This window comes from Scomber scombrus, chromosome 11, assembly GCF_963691925.1.
Source record: "Scomber scombrus chromosome 11, fScoSco1.1, whole genome shotgun sequence".
NCBI lineage: Eukaryota > Metazoa > Chordata > Actinopteri > Scombriformes > Scombridae > Scomber > Scomber scombrus.
Genome location: NC_084980.1, coordinates 23,464,083 through 23,486,335, shown reverse-complemented (window position 1 = coordinate 23,486,335; position 22,253 = coordinate 23,464,083). Strand labels below are relative to the sequence as shown.

The 22,253-nt window shown below is 38.3% G+C and overlaps 1 protein-coding gene across 5 annotated transcripts in view; it reads left to right on the top strand.

Annotated features, from left to right (window-relative positions):
- LOC133990255 (partitioning defective 3 homolog) overlaps positions 1-22,253 on the top strand; it is a 260,186-nt gene that overhangs the window by 164,124 nt on the left and 73,809 nt on the right. For 3 of the 5 annotated variants that reach the window (XM_062428506.1, XM_062428503.1, XM_062428502.1), the window contains 5 exons: positions 6,821-7,007; positions 8,370-8,518; positions 10,027-10,071; positions 19,092-19,322; positions 20,295-20,535. In XM_062428506.1, coding sequence (XP_062284490.1) covers positions 6,821-7,007; positions 8,370-8,518; positions 10,027-10,071; positions 19,092-19,322; positions 20,295-20,535 — 853 coding nt within the window. The remainder of the gene's footprint in view (positions 1-6,820; positions 7,008-8,369; positions 8,519-10,026; positions 10,072-19,091; positions 19,323-20,294; positions 20,536-22,253) is intronic. The other 2 variants (XM_062428507.1, XM_062428504.1) reach the window with 1 other exon arrangement.

The following is a 22,253-nucleotide window of genomic DNA, read 5'->3' as shown; positions in this document are numbered from 1 at the left end:
GCTTAATATACAGTAGAAAGCCAACGATGTGCTACAGTAGCAGGGTATATGGACACATCCTGAAATGTAACACTGCATGGAAGCTGGAAAGGAAGCACATTTTGAGTTGAAACTTGAAAGTGTCACGATCTCTAGCTTTTGATTGAAAGGAGGAGGCTGTTCGCAGTCTATGAGCTGTGGAGACACTTTCTCTCTTTCAAACATTAAACCTGGAGCAAGAAACATGAAAGGCCTGGACACTGAATAAGGTTGTTCAAGAGCCTAAGAGGTCTGATAATAACCAGTGGTGAAGTATAGTAACCCTCCAAGAAGCACATACACATCTTTTGAATTCTGTGCTGATGTTAGGTTGTAATTATGTGTACTAAAAGATGAAAAAAGTATAAGGAATAAACAAGCAGTGTGCAGTTTTTTGTTTTTTTTTAAACTTCAAGCCAGTCTTTGCATGCTTGAAGTACAAAAGAATAAAAAAAACACCTGTTGCAATGTGACATCCTTTATAAGTTTAATGGAGAGTAATTAAAAAGGAAGAAGCAGCAGGTTGTTAGAAGTTTACTTGACGTGCCAGATGGTTTGTTACACATAACCGTCTGAGAAGTTGTCCTTGGAAAATGTTTGTGGAAGTGAAAAACAAATACTTGGCAGGTGATTGGAAGAACCATCTGTCTATCACTGTTTTACCTGGCGTGGCAGCTGGATTCACAGGTCACACAAAAATCCTCATATGACGCTAATTGGTCTGAATCTCTTATGATCTTGTGATGTCTACCAAATCCAGCTGCCTCACAAGGTAAATTATAAGTGTGACGATGATGAATGAAAATAAGGAATGAAAAGGATGTACTTTTGAAGGGATGAAATTTAAATAAATGGTAACAAGGTAGTTTGTGATTTACGTGATTAGCTGATTGGATTGAAAGAAGTATAAAAGAAGGGAAAACAGTTAAAATGATGAAATAAACAGTAAGAGAAAAAGGCATGATAGATGGGTTCATAGAATACAAAGTTGTCATTGGTGTTTGTCTATCTGCCCTCAATCTTTCAAGATTAAATGTGTTCAAAATGTAGAACAGTCAATTTTAACAAGAACAAAAAAGATTATAAAGAAGATCCTCAGTGCTGTAATAGTGTTTAGTGACATCCAACCATTGTCCTCTTAGGATCAAACTGTGTGTGCCACATGACTCATCAAATATCAACACCTGCTCTGTTTTTGAGCCTCAGTCACATGTGTCGTTTTTTTATGTTTTCATTTAAAATTGGCGGGTTAAGCAGAAAAATGAAGATGTCAGACACAGTGGCCTGTTTCCTAATATTTCACCAAACCCAAACCAAAAACAGGACAGGGCCAAAGATGCAAGAAACCTCTGTGGTTGACCCATTGAAGGATTGAAGGATGTGCGCTATGTAATTACAAGTTATCCAACGCACATTTCCCTGCTTATTAAACACTTAATCATCCCAGTAGAGTTGTTTTTCCCCCCCTGAAGACCTAAGGGGAAACTTCAACCCCAATTTGTCATGTAAGAATCTTTCAGATCTTCCTACATGTGTGTTCTGAATCAGTTCAAATGAACTTGGTCCATTTTTCCGTGTGCTTGGATTGACCTCAGGATATCAAAGAAGTACTGTAGGTTTTCTTTTATTTCTTTTTTACAACAGTCTGTGGTTTTTGTGTCAAAGTGAGATTGGAGAGGTAGAGGAAGGATTAAAGCCTTATTTGAACTGTTGTTTAATTTGCCACTGTGGGATAAGCACAGAGGATAAAGGCCAACCTGCTCAGGTTTTCTGCAGGTAAACCCTACTACCGCCAGCACATTTTTAAAGACTTTTCACATTATTATTAGAAGATTAATTCTAAAAATGAGTTCTCTAGTTGAAGAATGAGACACAAACCAAACATTAAAAGATATTTGCTCATATAAAAGCAAAAAACTCTGTAGGGATTAGTCAAGTTAATCACAGTTTTCCAGATTTTCATATGAAACATTACTGAATGTAATTTTGCCCAGTTAAATAAACCCAATCCCCAATGTTTCCAAAGTTTCTTCATTTATCTTTTATGTAACTTAAGGGTCGGAAAACCCTTTTTCCAAAACAATATATTCCATGTCTGCTTGCTCCTGTAATTCTTTATACCATTTTTACAGTATATCTAGCATCATTTTGCATTGTTTCCTTTCATTTTCATAGTCAACATTCAATAAAAACATTTTTCATTGATTTTATTCTAATGATTTTTGTTGGTACAACTTTTTGGATTACCCAGAATAACATGTTTATTGTATCTGGAAAGAAATTTGAATGATTACAACATTTTTAATGTATTTTTTTTTAAATGTTGTGAGCACCACAAGTGAAGTTTAGTTTACCTTTTGTATTGGGATGGAGGCAGAAATCCTAAATATACAGTAGACATCTGTAAACCTGTAGAGAAAAATACATAACTGTCTACATCATACATTTGTGTGTAATTTGGGTGCACCAATGGTTGGGCCTTGTCCTTATGCTTCTAATGATGCACCAAGCAAAGGCTCTGTATGTTTTTAACTTGTGTGGTCTTAAGTTGGTATAACTGCAGTAGAATGCACCAAGTAGTTTATTGTTATCCCATTTTGTACTTGTGTTTGTATTCACATAAATGCTGTGATTCTCAAGCATAAGCAGTTGTGTCCTGGCTAGGTTTTTGAATGCTGTGGACTGGTCTGGAAATGCAGACGCTCAGCTGCTACAGAGCTGCTAGTCAGGAGCCAACAGTAGACGACTGTAGCTGTGTTTGGCAGCTCCCAGATGTGAACGTGTGTTAATACAGAGCAGAGCTTTGCATGCTCAGCAAACCTCCCTTGAATAAATAAAATTGTTGTGTGAGTGCTGTGGGGGGTCTTTCACAGTTGCTGCGAGTAAGTCTGTTCTCTCGTCGTAAAGGTGCCACAAAACATAAATCATGCATCAAGCTTTCTTAGAAGACAACATTATTCCCATTCAGAACGTATCAGCTCGCTTTTGGCCCCCGTACACATTTAGATCACTGGCTGGCTTTCTGCTCTCTGAAGATGCCAGGGATAAGAGAGTGACTTAATTATTCCTTCAGGCCAATAGCTCGTGAGGCCCAGCACCCCTGGCAATAACCTCCTTACTAATTATGCAAATAGACCAAGACAAGACAAAATGAAAAGAGAGGAAAAAAAGAAAACTCCCTCTGTGTTATTCTCACCTCACGCTATCTCCATTTTCATCTAGAAAATTGTATCACCCACCACGTCTTCCTCCCGGCTGTTCTGTGTCCCCCCCCCCTTTTGCCCAAGTGTTCAGTAGTTTTGCACAAAAAAAAGAAAAGCGTTTAATAATAGCCTCTCCTGGAGATTCTCAAATGAAATGCCACCTATTGTTCCTCTGCAGCTCAGTCAGAAATTATTACAGCCACTGGGAAAGATAATGTGTTGTTTATTGGTGTGATTCTCAGGTGATGCTGGGTTTGTGCGCTCCGTCCGCATGGCAGTGCTATTGTTGCTGGCGGATGGCTGCCCTCGGGTGCTGGCATTAAAACAAAGAGGCTTTTTTCTTTTCTTTTTTTTTCTCTCCACCTTTTACCAGGCTAGTGAGTTGACAGATTCATTGGTTTTCTACTCAGTAGCTGCCAGTTGATTGTACTGCAGTGATTCAACGTGTGGCATTGATGGGATTCTCAGTGTCGCGCATTGGACTGCTTAGGGAAATGGGATTAAGTGGTTCTGTGAGTGCACGTGTGTTTGTGGACATGTTTGTGTGTGTATGAAATGTGTGTGTGTGTGTGTGGTCTGAGAGAGAAAGAGAGAGACAGAGACATAAGAGAGAGAGAAAAGAAAGGTGGCCATGCTGTGCCAGAGGACTCACCCGGACTCCTAAATTCACAGCGAATAACAAACACACACAGCAGGAGGGCTCTGCAGGGAGCACACACACTGAAACCACTGTAGCAGTTGTAGGGCATGAACTCAATGTGGTTCACACACACACACACACACACACACACACACACACATTGTATTAGTGCCTTTTTGTTATTAATAACAGTTAATAGAGTACAAAGTGCATTAGTGAGTACATTTGCATAAAAGGTCACTCAGTACCTTTTTAGTGTTTCGGGAAAATAACAAAGAAGAGTGACGGATTACTTTTTAAACTTCCTTTACACACACACATTCACACCACACAATCGCCCCTTTTTCCCCTCCTCTTTTCACACCATTTACATCAGGTCATTCACCCACGTTGGCTGGTTGGAAGCAGCAGCACCCAACAAGCACAGCGGTCCCCTCGGTGCCTGGTTATGAGAAACAAACAGCGCCTGGCTCTGAACTGCAGGTCTTCGGCTTTAAAGCCCAAAACGCTTTCTAAAGACAAACAAACTTCTCCCTGAGCTCAGTACACAAGGCTTTTATGTAGCATTGAAGCTGCCCTTCTTTTGATGCAGAGGAGCCCCCACCCCTCCTCACCTCCCCCTCCCGCTCCCAATTTCAAAATACAGATTAAAGACAAAGTCATGTGTTGCATATCAATGGGAGTTTTTAAGCCTTGCTTTTCAGAGGCATAGAAAGGGGACTATTTTTTTTTTTTTCGACTCAGCACGGGGAAGTTTTTATCTTTATTTGCGAGGGCACAGCTTGAATTAATCATAGTGTTTTGACATAGGAACACCATTGTGCCTACTGCCAAACTCCACTTGGTATAAGCTGATTAGCCAGGAGCAGTTTCACATTTCTTTTAAACTTCAAAATATGTTCTTTGGTTTTAAAGTTACCCTGTATTCTTTCTTTTTTTCTTCATTTCGGTGGCTTGTTTTCCTGTCCCTGGCCCATTTAGCAGTTTGTGCAGTCTCACACTTGATACAGCAGTTGCCTTTTGTCACAAATAAATCCATTCCTGAGGGTGTTGTGTAGAGAGCTGGGTAACTGACCAGCTTTTTCTAAGCTTTTTACAAGTGTTATTTTTATCTTTATTAGGGCCAAAAACAATACTGGGTTTTTGGGGCTGATACCGATATTACGCAATTCTGATATCGATATTGCGGCTCATAATTGTATATATATACATACATAGAACACATACTTTTTATACATATTCCTCAAATGTGGTTATCAAACACTCAGTGGAGTAAAACAGTACATTTTATTGGGAATGTAATAATTACAAATAGCTATAAATAAAGAACAGAACAAAAAAACATTTGTACATATAAACTTGGAATAAGAAAAAAGAGAATATACATAAATGCTGTCTACATAACTTTAAGAAATTAAAAATAAAATATCTTTTCATATCAGACAACATAGGCTGATACTGATATATCTCTGAAAGGCAATTATTATTATATATTATTGTTCGGGGTCTAATGTTGTTGATTATATGTTATAGTATTGTCTGAAAAGCTGAAAGAAATCTGCATCATTTTCCTCCAAATGTGTATCATTTCTAATGACATTTACATCGTTATCAATCAGCAGCAAAACAGACTGGTGTGACATTGTGACTCATTATTGATGCATATGTATACATATTAAATGCCATATGACTGTGATGGTGGTTACTGTGTAATAGAAGGTGTGGAGTGATTCATCAGTGATATCCACAGATCATCGTATAAAAATGAAAAGACCTTTAAAATGTACTTTTTAGACTGAGGGGGAAATTTGGAGCAGAACGAAGGTTCATCGGATTCATGTGGGAATATTAAAAAAAATATGTGCTGATAATATCAAAGCTGGACACACTGGTAGAGTTCAACATTTTGGATTTATGCTTATTTGCTTTGCTTTTGAATTAAATGAGAAGATTGATGCAACTTTCATGCCTGGGCATTAAATATGGAGCAACAGCCAGCGGGAGAGTGGTTTAGCTTCACATAAAGACTGGAATCAGATGGAAACAGCTAGTCTGGCTCTATCAAATGTTTAAAATCCAATAAAAATCCACCTGCAAACACCTCCTAAAGCGGACTAATTAACAAGGATCTTGTTTGTTTCATCTGCACCAAAACAGAAATGTTAAAAGTGATTATTTCAGTGCTGTCAGGCAACCAGTGGAGACATTGCACAAAAGTACTGGGCAGATTTCAACACTGTTGTTCAAAATAGTTACATTATTTAAGTTCACTCTGAAACTCCAAATTGAATTTTGGAGTGAGCCTGGCTTGTTGTTCCCCTCCTTTTCTCCTCCCTTTTCTCCTCCCTTTTCTCCAGCCTTTTATTAAAGTTAAACTAATCACCTCCTGGCTGTAGCTGCAAAATGAACACATGCATGTAGGAGTGGTTTCAATCTTCTCAAATGAACTATCTGAACGATTCCTTTAAATACAAGATGAACAGATTTCCCACAGAAAAGGTGATCCTCCTCAAGTAAATCTATGACAACACTTTTTTTGGCTATGTATTTCAACAAAATATCACGAGAGCAGTTCATATTCTAAATTATATTATTTCAGTCAAATTCAATTTGGCTCGTTACGCCACTAGTTTCCTCAATATGTGATTTAAAAAAAATTGAAGAAGCTGTTTCTATAAAACCAATAAAACTCATAAAGCTGCTGCAGCCACCTGTTGGTTTTAGTTTAATTTGGTTATATGATATCATATTGTTATAATGAATTTATCTCTCTTTGATTGTTTGCAACAAAAACAACAGATGAATTCATTTTTTATACTTTTTTTTTTGTTAATCACAAAGCGAGATGTTGTACTTGAAGTCTGATGGTGAATACAGGAAATCTGCATAGAAACAGTTGAGCTTCAATGAATAAAGAATTGTTTTTCTAGTATTAACCTAACATCTGTATGTTCTCCAGGAAACTACCAACTCTCTCCGACCGTCAACATGCCACAGGACGACACGGTCATCATAGAGGACGACGGGCCCCCGCTTCTACCGCCCCACCTCTCCGACCAGTCATCATCCAGTTCCCATGACGACGTGGGTTTCACCGCTGACGTAACGCCTGTGTGGGCCAAAGAGCTGCCCAGTCCGAATGAAAGGTGGGAAGAACTAACCTCACCTTCAGCAAGTCAAACACAATGTTAGCTCTCTGTGTAGTTCATATTTTCAGGTCAATGTTTGTATTGCTGTTTGAACTGTTTGACTTTTTTCCTTTGCTTTAAATTAGCTCTTAAATTGTGGACATGCTTACATTTCCTGCATAGTTATTATGTTTATTTTGTACAATTTCACCTTCTGAAAGCTCAACATTTGCACAAGGTTAGTGCAGTGTTGTTAAAGTAGTCATGCAGTGTGCATGTACTGGCCTCTCAGCCTGATGTGAAGGACATCTATTCATGCATTTAACAATCATTTCCATCATTTAATCTAACTGTAGTATTGTAATATTGTATGAGATGTCTGAAAACAAATTAAAGTAGACCAGTAAAGTAGAGTTCTCAAAGCCCAAGGTGACATCTCACTTTGTTGTTTCTGTCTGACCAACATCCCCAAATCCAAAAAAGAAACGGGAAGCAGGAAGTCTTCACATTTGAGAATATTTGAGACATTTTTCACCCTGCTTTTTTCTCTTTCTCATTTTAACCTCTCTTTTTTATTTCATTATTTGTTGCATTCTGTGTTTCTTTTCATCATACTATGTTGTCCTTTCTTGTTAAACTTTTTACCTATTGCTTTCTCTTATCTGTCCCTCATTTTCTTGTCTTTTTTATATCAGTAAATCTTTTTGACCATTTTTCTTTCTCTCACACTCTTTCTCTGTCTCATCATTTCTCTGCCACACTCACCTCCTCCTTCACTTTCATCTATGTAACCTTTTATTTTTCTCCACCCTGTCCTCCCATCTCCAACTTTGTTCTTCCTTCCATCCGTCTCTCATTCTCCTCAACCTTTCTTTTTTCTTCATTTTTTGCTTTTTCAGCTCTCAAAATTTTATCCTCTACTTTGCTCCACCCCTCTCTCAACCCTCCATCTCTTGTACCCTTTTTCTTCCTTTTTTCCTTTGGAATCTTTGAGTTCAAAGACGTTCTTTGAACTTCTTTCAACCTTTTTTTTCACATATACTCTTCGTTCAAATTTGTCTCCATGAAACATTGCTAATCTTTTCAGGTTTTCTTCTCACTGAAGTTCCTTTATCCTTCATATTTTATATCATATGTGTATAATGTGGATTTAGGGGTGGTATAGTCAGTCTGTCGGTTTAATACTTTGGTGTATGACTAAATATTTGCAAAACATATGACATTCCCATCAGCTATACTGTATTTTAGTGCTAATTAACATGCCAAGACACTTAGCAAAGATGGTGAACATGGTAAACATTATTCTTGGCAACAGCATCTTAATAATCTGTTATAAAAGGTGATTTTATTTTGAATCTGTATTTCAAACACTCCATCCAGCGCCCTGAATCCAGATGAAAACCAAGACACCGCTTTCCAGAGGGAAGGCTTCGGACGCCAGAGCATGTCAGAGAAACGCACCAAGCAGTTCGGGGATGCATCCCAGCTTGAGATCATCAAGACACGCAAGTCCAAGAGCATGGATCTAGGTACCATGTTCAAAACCTCCGTCTGCCTTCTAGTATGCAGGTTATTCATGAGGTTTCAGGCTGCCAGAGCAGGGACTGAGGAAATCCGTCCTTTTTTTTCTCAGTCGCTGTAATTATTCAAAAAGATTTCTCCTCTCTTTTAAATTCAGGTACAAGTTAACATCTTTAGGCAGAATATATGAAGTGTTATGTCCTCCAGATTAAAAGCAACGGTTTGATACCTCTGCTTGCTTCAGGACTCGTTGATACAGTTCATGTTAATATCCAATGTGTAATTATCTTTCATTCAAGGTAATTAATTACAAATTTAATGGAAACTGTGCCATTTACTGTGTGAAGTATTGGTCCTATGATGTGAAAATCTTTCCCATTGCTTCCTCTGCTCCACATGACATGAACAAGCTCTATCTGTATCAGCTTTAAGATATTAAGATATGATCTACTTTATTGTCATTTTGTCCTATCCAATTTGTCCCTCGGTGACATTTGTGGCACATGTTCCTTTTTTATGTTGATTTTATGACTCTTAAGATACAATTTCAAGTGAGGTTAGGCATGATGTGCAATGTGTCCCCACAGTCATATTGGTGCTGTGGATATGATATGACTTGATAATCAGTATGAAGCTTACAACATTACCCAGGCGATTGTAGAAGTTGTAAACCAAGGATCACAAAACTTCCAGACAAAATGGTGAAATCCCTAAAGTCTCTTTTTCCCCCACAAACGACTGCACAGAGAAAGGTTTCAGATCGAATCAAAGATACTCAACTTTTTCCAAACAGGAACTGACCTGTGTGACAAACTCCAAACCCACCTGATTAAAACACAGATTATTAATAATTCCCAAATAGAATATTGACTTCCACACATTTCTCAATATTTTAGTGTAATACAATCCCTGAGTTTTAGTTTTAAAGCTTCGATACGCATGCCAGCCAGTATTCATCTTAGCTACCTTAAAGTCAGTAAAACCTTTAAGAAAATTACAATTCAGGCTTTACTTAACCTTGAGCACATCCCTGGCACGCCTTTCATGTTTCAGACATGTTCCTTATATTTAAACGTATTCCACCCCCTTTGCCTCTTTGTATGAAAACAGCCTTTGCATCTCTTGCCAAAGTCAAGACTCAACTTCACTGTGTTGATTCACCTTGAAATGCCACCGTACAGTCACTGATTGCTTTGGCTGCAACAGTCTCTCTGCTCAACACTCTATAATCATATCTAATCTTCCCGACCAGATTGCCACTCTGTGCTGTGTTGATATCACAACAAGTCTGATTGCTATCCTCAAACCCTCTTTTCATTTCCCAGCACCCCCCCACCCCACCACCTCCTCACCTCCTTGTCTCGCATGACGTCCGATCCTAATTGAGATGAAGCCGTTTGTGATGTTTTCAGCACTACCTGGATGTTGCATGTGGAATGTGTCATGAGCACTAACTGAATCCCCAAATGTTTGTATCCCCTTCCCCTTCTTTCCTTTCCCTCCTTCCTTTTAACAGTAGCCGACGAGATTAATCTCACCCCTCGTCCCGAGACCAACACAGGTAAGGACCGGTGCACTGTAAGGTAGAATGGATAACTTACCTTCGCCACCATCACCATCACCATCACTTTTCTGTTGTCAAGGTGCATATAAAAGTCCTGGGACTAAAAGGGTATAAGTGGTATTTGAGTTTTATATCAAAAGTTTCAAAAAGAAACCCATTATCCATTCAGAGTGTATTACTTTTTTGGACGTTAAACCACATGATATTGCATTTATCTAGTATTAAAATAATGGCAAAGTCCTGCACAAGCAAAGGAGAGGAGATGAAATGACCTGTACTGTAATGGCTTACATGCTAAATTAAGCATGAAGTGCATTTCCACAACACTTATTCAATCAGTGGAACAAAGGTCACTCTGCTGCTGAGATATATTCACTATTTATTCCAATAGTTTTTACTTTTTAGTTCACTTCAGTGTTAGTCTGCTGTCAAAGAAAGGTAACACTCCCTGACAGTGTTTTACATTAAAAGTCTGCAGTGACAGTGAGAGTCGTATACCTTATCAGCTGGTGAAAGGCTTTTAAATTAAAATGAAATAGCACCCATGCAGGAGGTTTTGACTATCTGACACAAACTCCAACTGAAAGAAAAATAGCAACAACTGGAATGAATCTGTCAGTGAGGACAGTATTTAAAGTGGAAAAAAAGAGAAATTCAAAGAAATGCAATGCTAAGAAGGACGTAACTCTGTTGTGTTGTGGGAGTTAGTGTTGTGGAGATGCACATTATCCTGAATTAACCTAGACAGCAGGTAAACATGGAGGAAGTGTTGTCTTTGTATTAACACAAAACAACAGCACAACACATTAAAACATGTGCAGGACAGAAAACAACAAGGCTTTTCACTAAGACATGATAAAATGTACTAATAAAACAAGAGTGGTTAGGAACAAAGGGCTTTTTATTATATAAGCCACTTTAAAATAAAAGCCTGCTTCTCTCTGAATGACAGGGTGAATATTGAAGGATTCATGACACGTGCAGAAGCAAAACCTTTGCAGTTTTGTCGATAATTATCAAATTTGCAGTGGAGGTAGTCTGCAAAACATTCCTCTATTTTTAATTAGTTGATGATTTGCCTCTAGGATCTTTTTAAAGGATAACAAGTTTCCTGAAGTTTCCTGAACTCTGTTTACTACTGATGTTGGAAACTTTCTACCTCACTTCATCAAGGTGTGAGTTAGTATTTGGGTTCATTTGGTCAAACCACCTTTATACTCTTCTAGCCCAAGTCCTTCATATCATCTCACATCTGTCTTTGCTGTCCATGTTTTTCTCATTTACTCTTTCTATCACATGTAAACTGGATTCTTGTTTTTATTACTTGACAATAGATTATGAAACTTCCAGGAAAAAAACATATGTAGCTGCAAAGGTCAGGGGCTGCAAATGAAGTGCGACCAATCTTTGTACAGGAACAGCAATGCGAAATGTTAAAAACTGGACATATTGATCTGCAAACGGATTAGTTAGAGATTATGTTTGAAAGCGTTTATGTAGCGTTCCCTGTGCTTAGGTGTTCGGCTCGTGCTTGACAAGACAAATTTGTCAGTCTGCAGAGTGAAGTCTTGCAGTCTTTGCCACAGTTTGAGGTCACAGCTGAACATGGTTGTGAAAGCAGTTGGGTGAATACAGATTTGATTTTCTCCCTTTTGCCTCAGATGCGGCAGTAGCACTAATTGTTTTGTGTGTGTGTGTGTGTGTGTATGAGGAGTATATGCATGTGTGCGCGGAGAGGGAGAGTAGAGAAAGCACTCTGTCCTTGGTTAAGGCAGCGAGCTGACAGCGAGTCATCCGTCATTGTCAAGTCTTGTGTATTTTCACTGTCGCCTCAACTGAATACAGGGCCTGCCTCAGAAGTCAGCGACTTGGACAAAAAGGACAAATCCCGCTGAAGGAAGACGTGTTGAGGAAGACGGGAAATGAGAAACGAGAGAAAGTGAGAGAGGAGAAGGTTTAGAGTGAACCTGTGTCGGGGCTTTTTACATTAACTTGTAGGTGCAGTTGTGAAAACTCACTCAGTAATAACACGTGAAGACGTAAATAGAGAGGAAAGGTGAGAAAAAGAGGATCAGAGAGTTGGCTCGTAGAAAAATGTAACTTTAAAGTTCGATCAGTATGTTAATACTTTAGTCAAAACCTTTTAACGCTCTGTTGGCAACTATAAGATAGAGAGGAGATGGTTTCCAACTTTCTGTCATGTATTGTCATGAGTCAGCAAGGAAGAGATTGTTTGGTGCATATTTTATAAAGTAAATCTGCCAAATGGTTGCAGCAGATGGGTCAGTGGAGCCATTGCATAATCCGATAAGAACTAGGAAAGAAAACAACCTGCGTTCATTGTTTTAAATCCAACAAGTTGTAATAAACCAATTTACAAAATACATAGTCAGTGCTTTTCTATTATGAAGCCATGAATATTACAAAAATGATACATATGAGCAATTGTGATTATCTACATTTCCGGTTGAGGTTTGATTGAGTTTTTAGGGATATGTGATTGATTGTTTAGTCTGTAAATTAGTTTTTTAAAAGTAATGAAAAACTCTCATTCATTTTCCAGAGCCCAAGATAACATCTCCAAATATCTTGTTTTGTCCAACCAATACTCCAAAACTGAAAGATATTCCATTTATCCTGACATAAAATAGAAAAACAACAAATCCTTATTTTTGATAAGCTGGAACCAGAGGATTTTTTGGTGTTTTTTGCTTGAAAAATCTTTGAAACAGCCATTTTTTTTTAATTTTGATCCTCTAATTGATTAGTCTACTAATAGTTTTCAGCTCTAATCATGTCTTATGCTGCAGGTAGTAACATACAGTATCTAACTTACAAAACATCCTTTCCATCCAAGACTTATTTTCAAGCAAATTAGTTCTATTGGTATTGATGCAATTCATACTGGTCTCCAATTAAACCAATTAAAGCTGCAACACCCTCATTACAAAGCAGGAAACAATATGCCAGTAATTGTTTCTTGTGATAGTGATAATCAAGCTGTCTTCACTGCACATCATATAATTTTCTTTAATAAGGCACCATTGTTTTGGTCAGACTGATTTTACTTTACAGTGAAATTCTGAAATGATCTAATTTCACCAGCAGATCGGATTCAACGTCTACTTTTTCGGCTCATTTTAAGTTGCATATTTATGGGAAAGATAGGTGTTATTCCAGTTGGAATTGAATACCTATCCATTTCCCTTAATGTTTTAGGCTAATAGATTTCACCCTGTTTTTGTAAGTGCCCCAGGTTTACTTTCACTTTGTGGGCCTCTGGTGTCACTTTACCAACTTAAAAAAAAAAACAAGCACTCTCCAGTAAGTATAAATGATCCATGGTCCATTTACCAAAGCCAAAACACAAGTGTCCTGCTGAAACTGAAGACAGTGACAGCTCTGAGAGATGGGATATTGTAGTCCTCGTCGCCTGCGCTGTGATTGGCTGAGATGTTTGTTGACACAAGCCTCTGCCACATGTTGGATGTGGACATTATCAGTGATGGAGGACAATCCTGGACTATCTAAATATTCACATTCTTTGTCAAAACCTTTTATGACATATAATAAATCCTGGTGAGGAGGTGTCATGTGACTGATCCATGTGTGGTTTACACATCGAGTCCATTTTATAATCACGTTGGGAAGTAAAGTTAGGTTAATTATTTGATCTTTCTGAAACGAGATTCACTGTTATTGCAAAGTGGATCAATGTTTCTCAGTAGGTAGGAGTGTGGCATTCAAACTCTGAGGAAGTGATTAAGTCACAGATTAGTATGACCTTAATTTGCTCGATACCAACTGAGACAATTACTTTGCTTTGATTCAGAAGAGATCTATACAATAAATGATAGGCAAAATTGATAATACATTAATCAAGATAATGAAATTGGTGGCTGGTTGGCCTGTTTTATATCTTCTTATTACTACTTTACCTTTTTTGGGGGGTTATTATACTCTTACATAGAGCTGCAGTACAATTAGACCTTGCTGTCCCTGCTTTTTAATGATTTTTTTTATAGGTCTGATTAAAAAGTACAATTTATTAAATTACCAATTGTAGTAAAGGGTCATGTAAAAAGTTTTACAAATATAAAGTCTGTAAATGCTTTTCTGTTAAGTCAGTAACTGTTAGGGCCACCCATTTAACTTTAAAAAGCACCTTATTAGGAATCTCTTAATATTTGGTAACAAATTTACCAACTATCTTTACATTTCATTATATTTTATATGATCAGTTATGTCTGCGTAACCTTTGCAGACACACAGCTACAGACCTCATCAAAGAGAAAAACATTTAGCATCATTTTCAATTAGAGCGTACTGTATAGAGATAACGGAGGCAGTGAAATGAGATGACAGGTGATATCCTTTATACAGACTGAATCAATAACTCTGCCACTGTCAGTTCCAGCTGAGTCTGGTGTCATCGCCAATCTAACCTCTGCTGGCCAGCTGCTACATGATTGCTCTGTATTTGTTATTGTAAGCGCTGTCAAAGCTTAACTTTGTAGGATAACGTTTATCTGCAGATGAATAGTGGTGTCACTGTCCAAACACGCTGACACAGATTATTAAGAACTGACTGAGCGGCTGCCAGGTTTGAAATAATCTGTTTAGCTGCCTTCTTAAATGTCTGTCAGACACCGTTCATTAGATGCTTTGCCAAAATTGATTGTTTGAAAATTTTGTGTATTTGTCTCAAAAACTAAATGTAAAAGAAAAAAAAGGCATTGTTTCCTCGTTAATAATCGTATTCTCTACCAAATGCCCTTAATAGTGTTTCTGGGTAGGCCTGACTACACAAAACACTTCATAAGAAATGTTGTAAGGTTATTTGTAAGTCAGCTCTATTAAAAGAGAGAGAGAAAAAAAAAAAGTTTTTCATGTTTGTGTCTAAATGCCATTTGTTGGATCTCCAACACAGTGTAAATTATCCAATTTTTCCTTTTTTTTTTTAAAGACTATCACTGAAGTGTGACTGTAGTGAATGGCGCTGGGCAAAGCCTTTAAATAGAAAGGGTGTGCAGCGTGAAAAGCCTATCAGCCCAGCTCTCAGTGAGACGTTAAGGGGACAGGACAGGCTGATGAGAATGAATGGGAGGCCCCCAACCCACGAGGTTGTTCACTCTGCATGTATTCAATTTTCTATTTCTATTTTTTTTTTTTCTGTCTTTATTCATTTTTCAGTCAATCTTACTGTAAACAAGAAGCTTGGTGGGAGGGGGACGCTTATTTCCAGACTTGCATTTTGAGATTATTCTACAGCCCAGCGGGTCATTTCAATAGAATTCGATATATTTTACCCTAATTGATTTTATGCATATTATCCTTTGCTTCATGAGAGCCAAGTACATTATGCTTTGGAATAACCACAAAAAAATGGAGTCTAGTACATTTTTAAAAACGGTGTCACAAATATTCAGTTTGATTGATTGATCTATTTACTTTAAACAGCTATGTTTTTTCTTTTAAAGTTACAAGGAACTTTTAACTTGCCTATATACGACCTACAAGCAAAGAAGGCCATCAGCACGTAGATTGGTTATTTCTATGTAGTTTAATCACATGTAGCATTGGAGGAGTACAAAGACAAACGGACATTTCTCTTTGTTTGATAATGTCAAAAGTAAAATTAGACTTGTTTTTGGCTCTCTGACTCATTTTATAAAAGACAAGAAAAAGAGAGAGAGAGCACAAGCCAGCTGAGAACACCAGCGAAAGAGAGAAAGAGTTTTTTACAGTATTGTATTTTGTTGATATTTGCATACTGTATATATATTTTGAATCATCTGTCAATGTTAGTAATGTTCTGTTCTGCTTTGGCAATATAGATTTCTGATTTGTCATGCCAATAAAGCTTATTTGAATTTCAATTGAATTGAAGGGAGAGAGCAGCGGTGGTAGATCGAGCTAGAGAGCGAACGAAGAGAGGGGGTGCAAGCAAGAACAAAGGAGAGAATCTGAGGAATAAAACGTTATTTTCTCATTGTTTCACAACGGATATGTTCAGAAGCACACATAAACACGCCCACACGTCTGCACAACACTGCGGGAAGGGCTCACATTACTGGATGTTTGGTGTGAATGCAGCCTTACATGTAAACTGGGTTTATGAATGGTCTAAAACAAGGTTACATGGCCACAAACATGACCTCATCTCTAGGCATCCTGCAAACAGCTGTGTTTTAAAACAGAAAAAAATACTATTTACTATCAGCACAAAGTGAAATCTCCTTGTTTTAACTTGAAACATCTGGGCACTTTCCCTTTTAGCTAAAATGACTTAGCTGAGAGTACATGGTGTATTTGTAGGGGGCTATTTTCAGCCACAAACCAATACACATTTGGTACATTAATATTTAAATTTTTCAATTTCAGCTTTATTTATACAGCACCTTAAACACAACAAGGTTTATCCAAGGTGCTTCATACAAAGGACAAAGAAGAACAAAAAAAATAGAAAACACAATAATAAAAAAAAGAAATCAGAATAAAATACCTAGTGACAGTTTGACGAATTTAAAAGCTAGGGAGTAAAAGTAAGTTTTAAGGTTTTTCTTAAAACTGTCAATTGTGGGAGAGGAACGAATGAGGGGGAGGAAGAGAGTTCAACAGTTTGGGGGCAGCCCTGTCCCCATAGCATTTATATTCTCTTTTTTTACTTCTTTATTTCACCTTTCTTTCTGTCTTCATCCTTCCTTACTTACCCCTCCCTCCACTCTACTCCACTCCAAAGTTTGCGCCACACTCTTCCTCTTCTTCCACTCTTTCCTTCCTTCATTATCTCCCTCTCTTTCAGTCACTACTCCTCCCACATGACACCACATGTCAGTCTGTCAAGGCTTTGTGTGTGTTTTTGCAAACCTTATTGCCACAGTAGCTGTAAAGTGACACCACCCGGGAGATTAGGACTCTTCCATTTACCTTCATAACTCCACACACCTTATCTTCTTTCATTTATTATCCACTGTACATGTCCACAGCCTGTGAAAGGTGCCATATGGGAACAAAAATTATGCCCGCACCACTGTACGAATAGCCTTAGTTTAATTAAACTGTCATGTTTCTCCTATTTTGCTGATGGTTATTTTCATTCAGAGCTACATCTTGTAATGAAATTTGTAGTCAGTCGGGAGGAATGTCACACACACACACACACACACACACACACACGCACACTCACACACACACAAATACACACAATTGATCAACTTTCTTCTTGGTGAAACCAGCAGTATCCAGTTTTAAAAGTGGTATGTTTTTGTCTGAGTTGCTTATAACTATAGTGGATTTTCTTCCTCTGTGTGGTGAAGCCAGATGTTTTGTATAGTGTGTGTGTGTTATTATCAATACACACCATATTCATGAAGGGGAATCAGTGTAGTAGTGGACGAGTCCGACATTGCTTGTGCCACATTTTTGTCAATAAATCTCTATCATCTTCCTCTCTGTTGTTCTGTGTAAAGGAAGAGAAGCACCATCTCTTCAATAGTTTTGCATTTTTGGAAATTGAAGCAGGACTTTCCTTTTTACTGTTTAGAAATGCCATGCTACAATAAAAAAGCAAGCTGAAACAAACACCAATAGGGGATAAATAGAAAGCTACAGGATGCAGCCTGAGAATGATGTATTGTTACATTTACCATGCGTGCTGACGTTATTTGCAGTGGGCCCTCACCTTGAGGGTCTATGTGAAGTTGGCAAAATCCCAGACTCCTCCACACAAAAAGAAATATTACTCAACATTGTTGCAGGAAGATAAAGTCACAGCAGAAACACTGGGAAGGCTCTGAGCTCATACTTGGACGGCCTTAGTTGTTGTTGGTCATTCGGAATTGGGAGAAAGTGGCTTGTTGTGAAATATATTGCTTAGTCAGTTGTGTGTACTGTAAGGTTTCTCTCTCTCTTTCTCTTATCCTCACACTCCCATCCTCTTAAATCATCCTGTTGAGTCATTCTGTAAAACAACACTCAAGATAATGTTCCTCTTGCACTGCGTCATCCTTAGGAAATATTTTAAGCCAAGATTCAGTAATAGCCAATGTCAATGTGGATGTTTTAATTCTAGACAGATGTTGTTAGCTGTTATTGTACTATTTGATATGATGGGGAAAAGGTGCAGTGTGTAGACTTTAGTGACATCTAGCAGAACAGACATGGTAGAAATTGAATATGTTTTAATTAGTGTATAATCTAATCAAAATAAGAATTGTTGTTTTTTCGTTACCTTACAATGAATCAGCCCTTTATATACAAATTGGGAGTGGGCCCTCTTCCATTGGGCTGCCATGTTGCACCGCCATGTTTCTACTGTAGCCCAGATCTCACAAACTTAATACTGGTTCTTTTGAGTTTTTCATAAGTTCTTCCACACACTTGAAAAAGGAGGGTGGGCTAAGGGGTATTTAGTTGGTTGCAAACTGCCACATCACTTCTAGATGCCACTGAATCCTACACACTGGTCCTTTACAGTTATGTCAAGATGTTTTTTAATCCATTGGAATAGAAGTGAATCTAGTCATCTGCTTTTTGTAATGCACAGACTAGATTAGAAAACTGATCTAGGTCTACATATATTGGTAAGAGCGTATAATTAAGAATTTAGTCCACATTTTTGGACAACCTTTCACCCTAAATGGAGCACCTAATATTTGCTTAAATGTTTGGTCACATCAATACTTCCAGTTTGCTTTTACCAAAGTTTCGGTAGTATAATGCGCTGACTTTCTGAGACAATCTATATGATTCAATGTGCAGACAATCTATATTGTATTATCCCCAAATAGTTGCCTGAGATTCCCTTTTCTGCTGTTTAATGTTATAAGAATGGCTTGGTAGTTGGTTAGCGGTGATTGGTGTTGAATAGAAAAGTGGCAAACAATTTCATACATTGTGTGTAGAGGATATTGATTAAGTTATTATTGATAGTGCCATCACAGTAGGCCGGGTAGGTTTGGTCCCAATTGTTTGTTCATTTTACTACAGTACCAACCTCTCTATCATCCTATCAGGTTCCTCAACAAAGGATGTGGGACCATCTCTAGGATTAAAGAAGTCCAGCTCTCTCGAGAGCCTCCAGACCGCCGTTGCTGAGGTAACCCTCAACGGAGACCTTCCCTTCCACCGGCCCCGCCCTCGTATCATCAGGGGGCGAGGCTGCAACGAGAGCTTCAGAGCAGCCATCGACAAATCCTACGACCGACCGGCTGCCACGGAAGAGGACGATGAGGGCATGGAGACACGTAAGACATCCAATGTTCCACCTTCGCCCAGTGTTTAACGAGACTCTCCTCTTTCTGTAAAATCACAGGTTTCACATCCATCAGCAGCTGGGATGCCTGTCAGTGTCCTTCAGCAAGGAACGCCAACCTCTGTCTCCCTGTAACTCCTCAAATACATCTGAAATGTGAAATCACACATTGACGACTTCACTGATATTGCATTATGGGTTACTAAAATGATGCTCTCTAACAAAGCAAAATAATTCATAACAAAGGGTCTTTATTAAAAGTCATGAAATGTCAGCCACTAAAATCCTGAATGGCTTCCGAACCGATGCATGGCAGTGACAGCCCTCAGACTAATGCTCATGTTTTTTTATTATCAGTGCTTGTGTAAATGGCAAATCACTGAGATATATATCAAATCCATCACAGTGTCAATATGAGGCATGTTAAAGAGGTCGAGTCAGGATTATCAGTGTAGTATTATGACAGGATAGCGTCCTGTTAGGAAGTCGGACATCACGCGTTAAGCAGCCCTCTATTTTTTTATTGGTTAATAGAAACACAGGTAAGACAGGTATCAGTGTGATAGGACAAAACACATCTCCTATTAATATAACATGGGATTATCGATTCCTTTCACCTCTTTAATCTAAAAAAATATGTTTCTTTATCCTATAGTGTCATCAAATTTGAATCAATGTTCTTTATTTTTTACAGTGTATGTATCTTTTAATGGTGACCATTTTGGAACAGAGCTCCTCAGTCACTTTTAATATGTAGTTAAATTATATTAGGCTCTTTTTGAAGCTTAAGAGATATAATTGCACATTTCCATTTTACTTATGGATTATCATTTATTAAACATTGATTTGTATGTGTTATAGTTCCACTTGAAATAACCTATTAATTGTTAAAAAGATTGTTTTCTCCATTTCCCCCACCACCGCATTTCTTTCTCTCTTCCTCTCTGACTGTCTTTGTCTCCAGTGGAGGAGGACACAGAGGAGAGTTCGAGATCGGGGAGAGATTCTGTGTCCACGATGGCCGACCAGACGCCGCTGTCCGGCACCGAGAAACCGCTGGTCAACGGCACCAACCGCACCAAAGAGGACAAGAAGAAAGACAAAGACAAGGGAGGGAAGGAGAAGAAGAAGCAGGAAGGAGGGAAGGAGAAAGACAAGGGGAAAGCCAAGAAGGGCATGCTGAAAGGACTCGGGGACATGTTCAGGTAAGACAACTAAACTTTCGAGGTGTTTTTTGCTTTTTGTGTTGTAAAATTATTGTTAACTTGCCTTTTACCAAACCAGCTTGTTACAAAGTGTTTTTACAGAGAAGTAAGACAGAAAAGCTTCATAAAACTGCACATAAATCTGTTTAAATCCAATATTTAAGATATTTCTCTATGTTAAACTTCATAATTTGTCATGCATATTCAAAATGTACTCGAAAACTAACCATAGTCTTCTGCAGAAAAGCTTTAGTAGACTAAGTCTCATTAAAAGACATTTCGGTTGTAGATTTGTTTTGGGGAATGTACAACACAACATAAAAACTGTGTAAGAAGAACGTGTACTGTGTGTACAGAGCTTATCTAGTGTTGTTGTTGCAGTGCGTTATGAATCAGGGGGGGTTTACTGTATTATCTGTCCATTGGCACAAAACTCTCCTGAACTAAATATACAGTATGTAGATATAATGTGGATTAGAGATCATGTGACAGCTGAGATGCATCTGTCAAAGTCACATTTATCAATATTGAATCCGAACGGCTGATTTAAACTTATGTGCGAGTTTTAGTTTTTTGGCTCCATGTGGTAGCAGGCAGAGCAAATTGAGTGTTTCTATTAACACGTGGGTCAACCATAATGATGTGTTACAACTTTGAGAGAGCTGGATGCACCTCAAAGAAAAATTGTGGTGGTGGTGGTGGTGCTTAGAGTGAGACAGATGAACAGGAGCAGCCTGAACCGTGTAGCCACAAGTGCAAAGAGTGTGAGGAAACCTTAATTAGGCTCCTAAACAACTTTCCTTGTTATTCATTCTTTCTCTGCAGCCTCTAACATTTTACTTGTCAAACACTCCCTCACAGTTAAACTGACACAAACTGTGTATCCCACACACATGCACACTTATACTGTTAATGTACCGTAAAGCCCACATACTTCCTCCCCTTTCTCAACCCCCATTAGCACTGGTTTCCAGGTCCAGGTCATTTTGTCTGCCCTCCCTCCATCTGAATGGTTGGGAAGCCTATGAGCCCAGCCAGTAATGTATATGAATGTCACATTAGCAAAAGTGGCAGTGACAGGAAAGGGAAAATAGTGACTGTGACTCTGAGAGAGGAGAGTAATGAGGTCCACAGAGATGGAGAGAGAGAGAGAAAAGAGGGAAGGAAGGGGATAACAGTTCGGTGCAGTATAAGGAATAGTAAGAGTGAGGGGTAGTGAAAGAAAAACAAAAGAAGATTGTTGGAGGCAAAGTGAATGGTGGAGACTGATGGAGGTCTGATGCTTTAAAGGGGGAAGAGAGGGATCGAGTGAGTAGGTGGAAGGTTTTAAGAGTAAAAAAGCACAAGATGTAATGGAAAAATTTAATAGAAAATGAACAAAGAAGTGACAGAAGATGATGAGAAATGATGGTGTAGGTGAGAGGGATGGAGAGAGAGATACAGTGTTCAGAAGTCTTCAAAAAGACACATTTAACAGATTTTAAGATTCCTAAATATCTTCTGAATTTCAGACAAATTCAACACATTGAAAAAGGTACGTTTGTGTATTAGAATAGAGCTGATTAGCCACAGCAGTATAATAGGGCAAGAGACACAAATTTTAGGCTCCATTTTTATCCTCATAAAAACCTCAGTGTGGTAAACGCCCATGTCCCATACCCTTAATTTAAAAATAAGGTTTCTCCTAAAAATGTGTGTATTTGCCAAGATAACCTGAT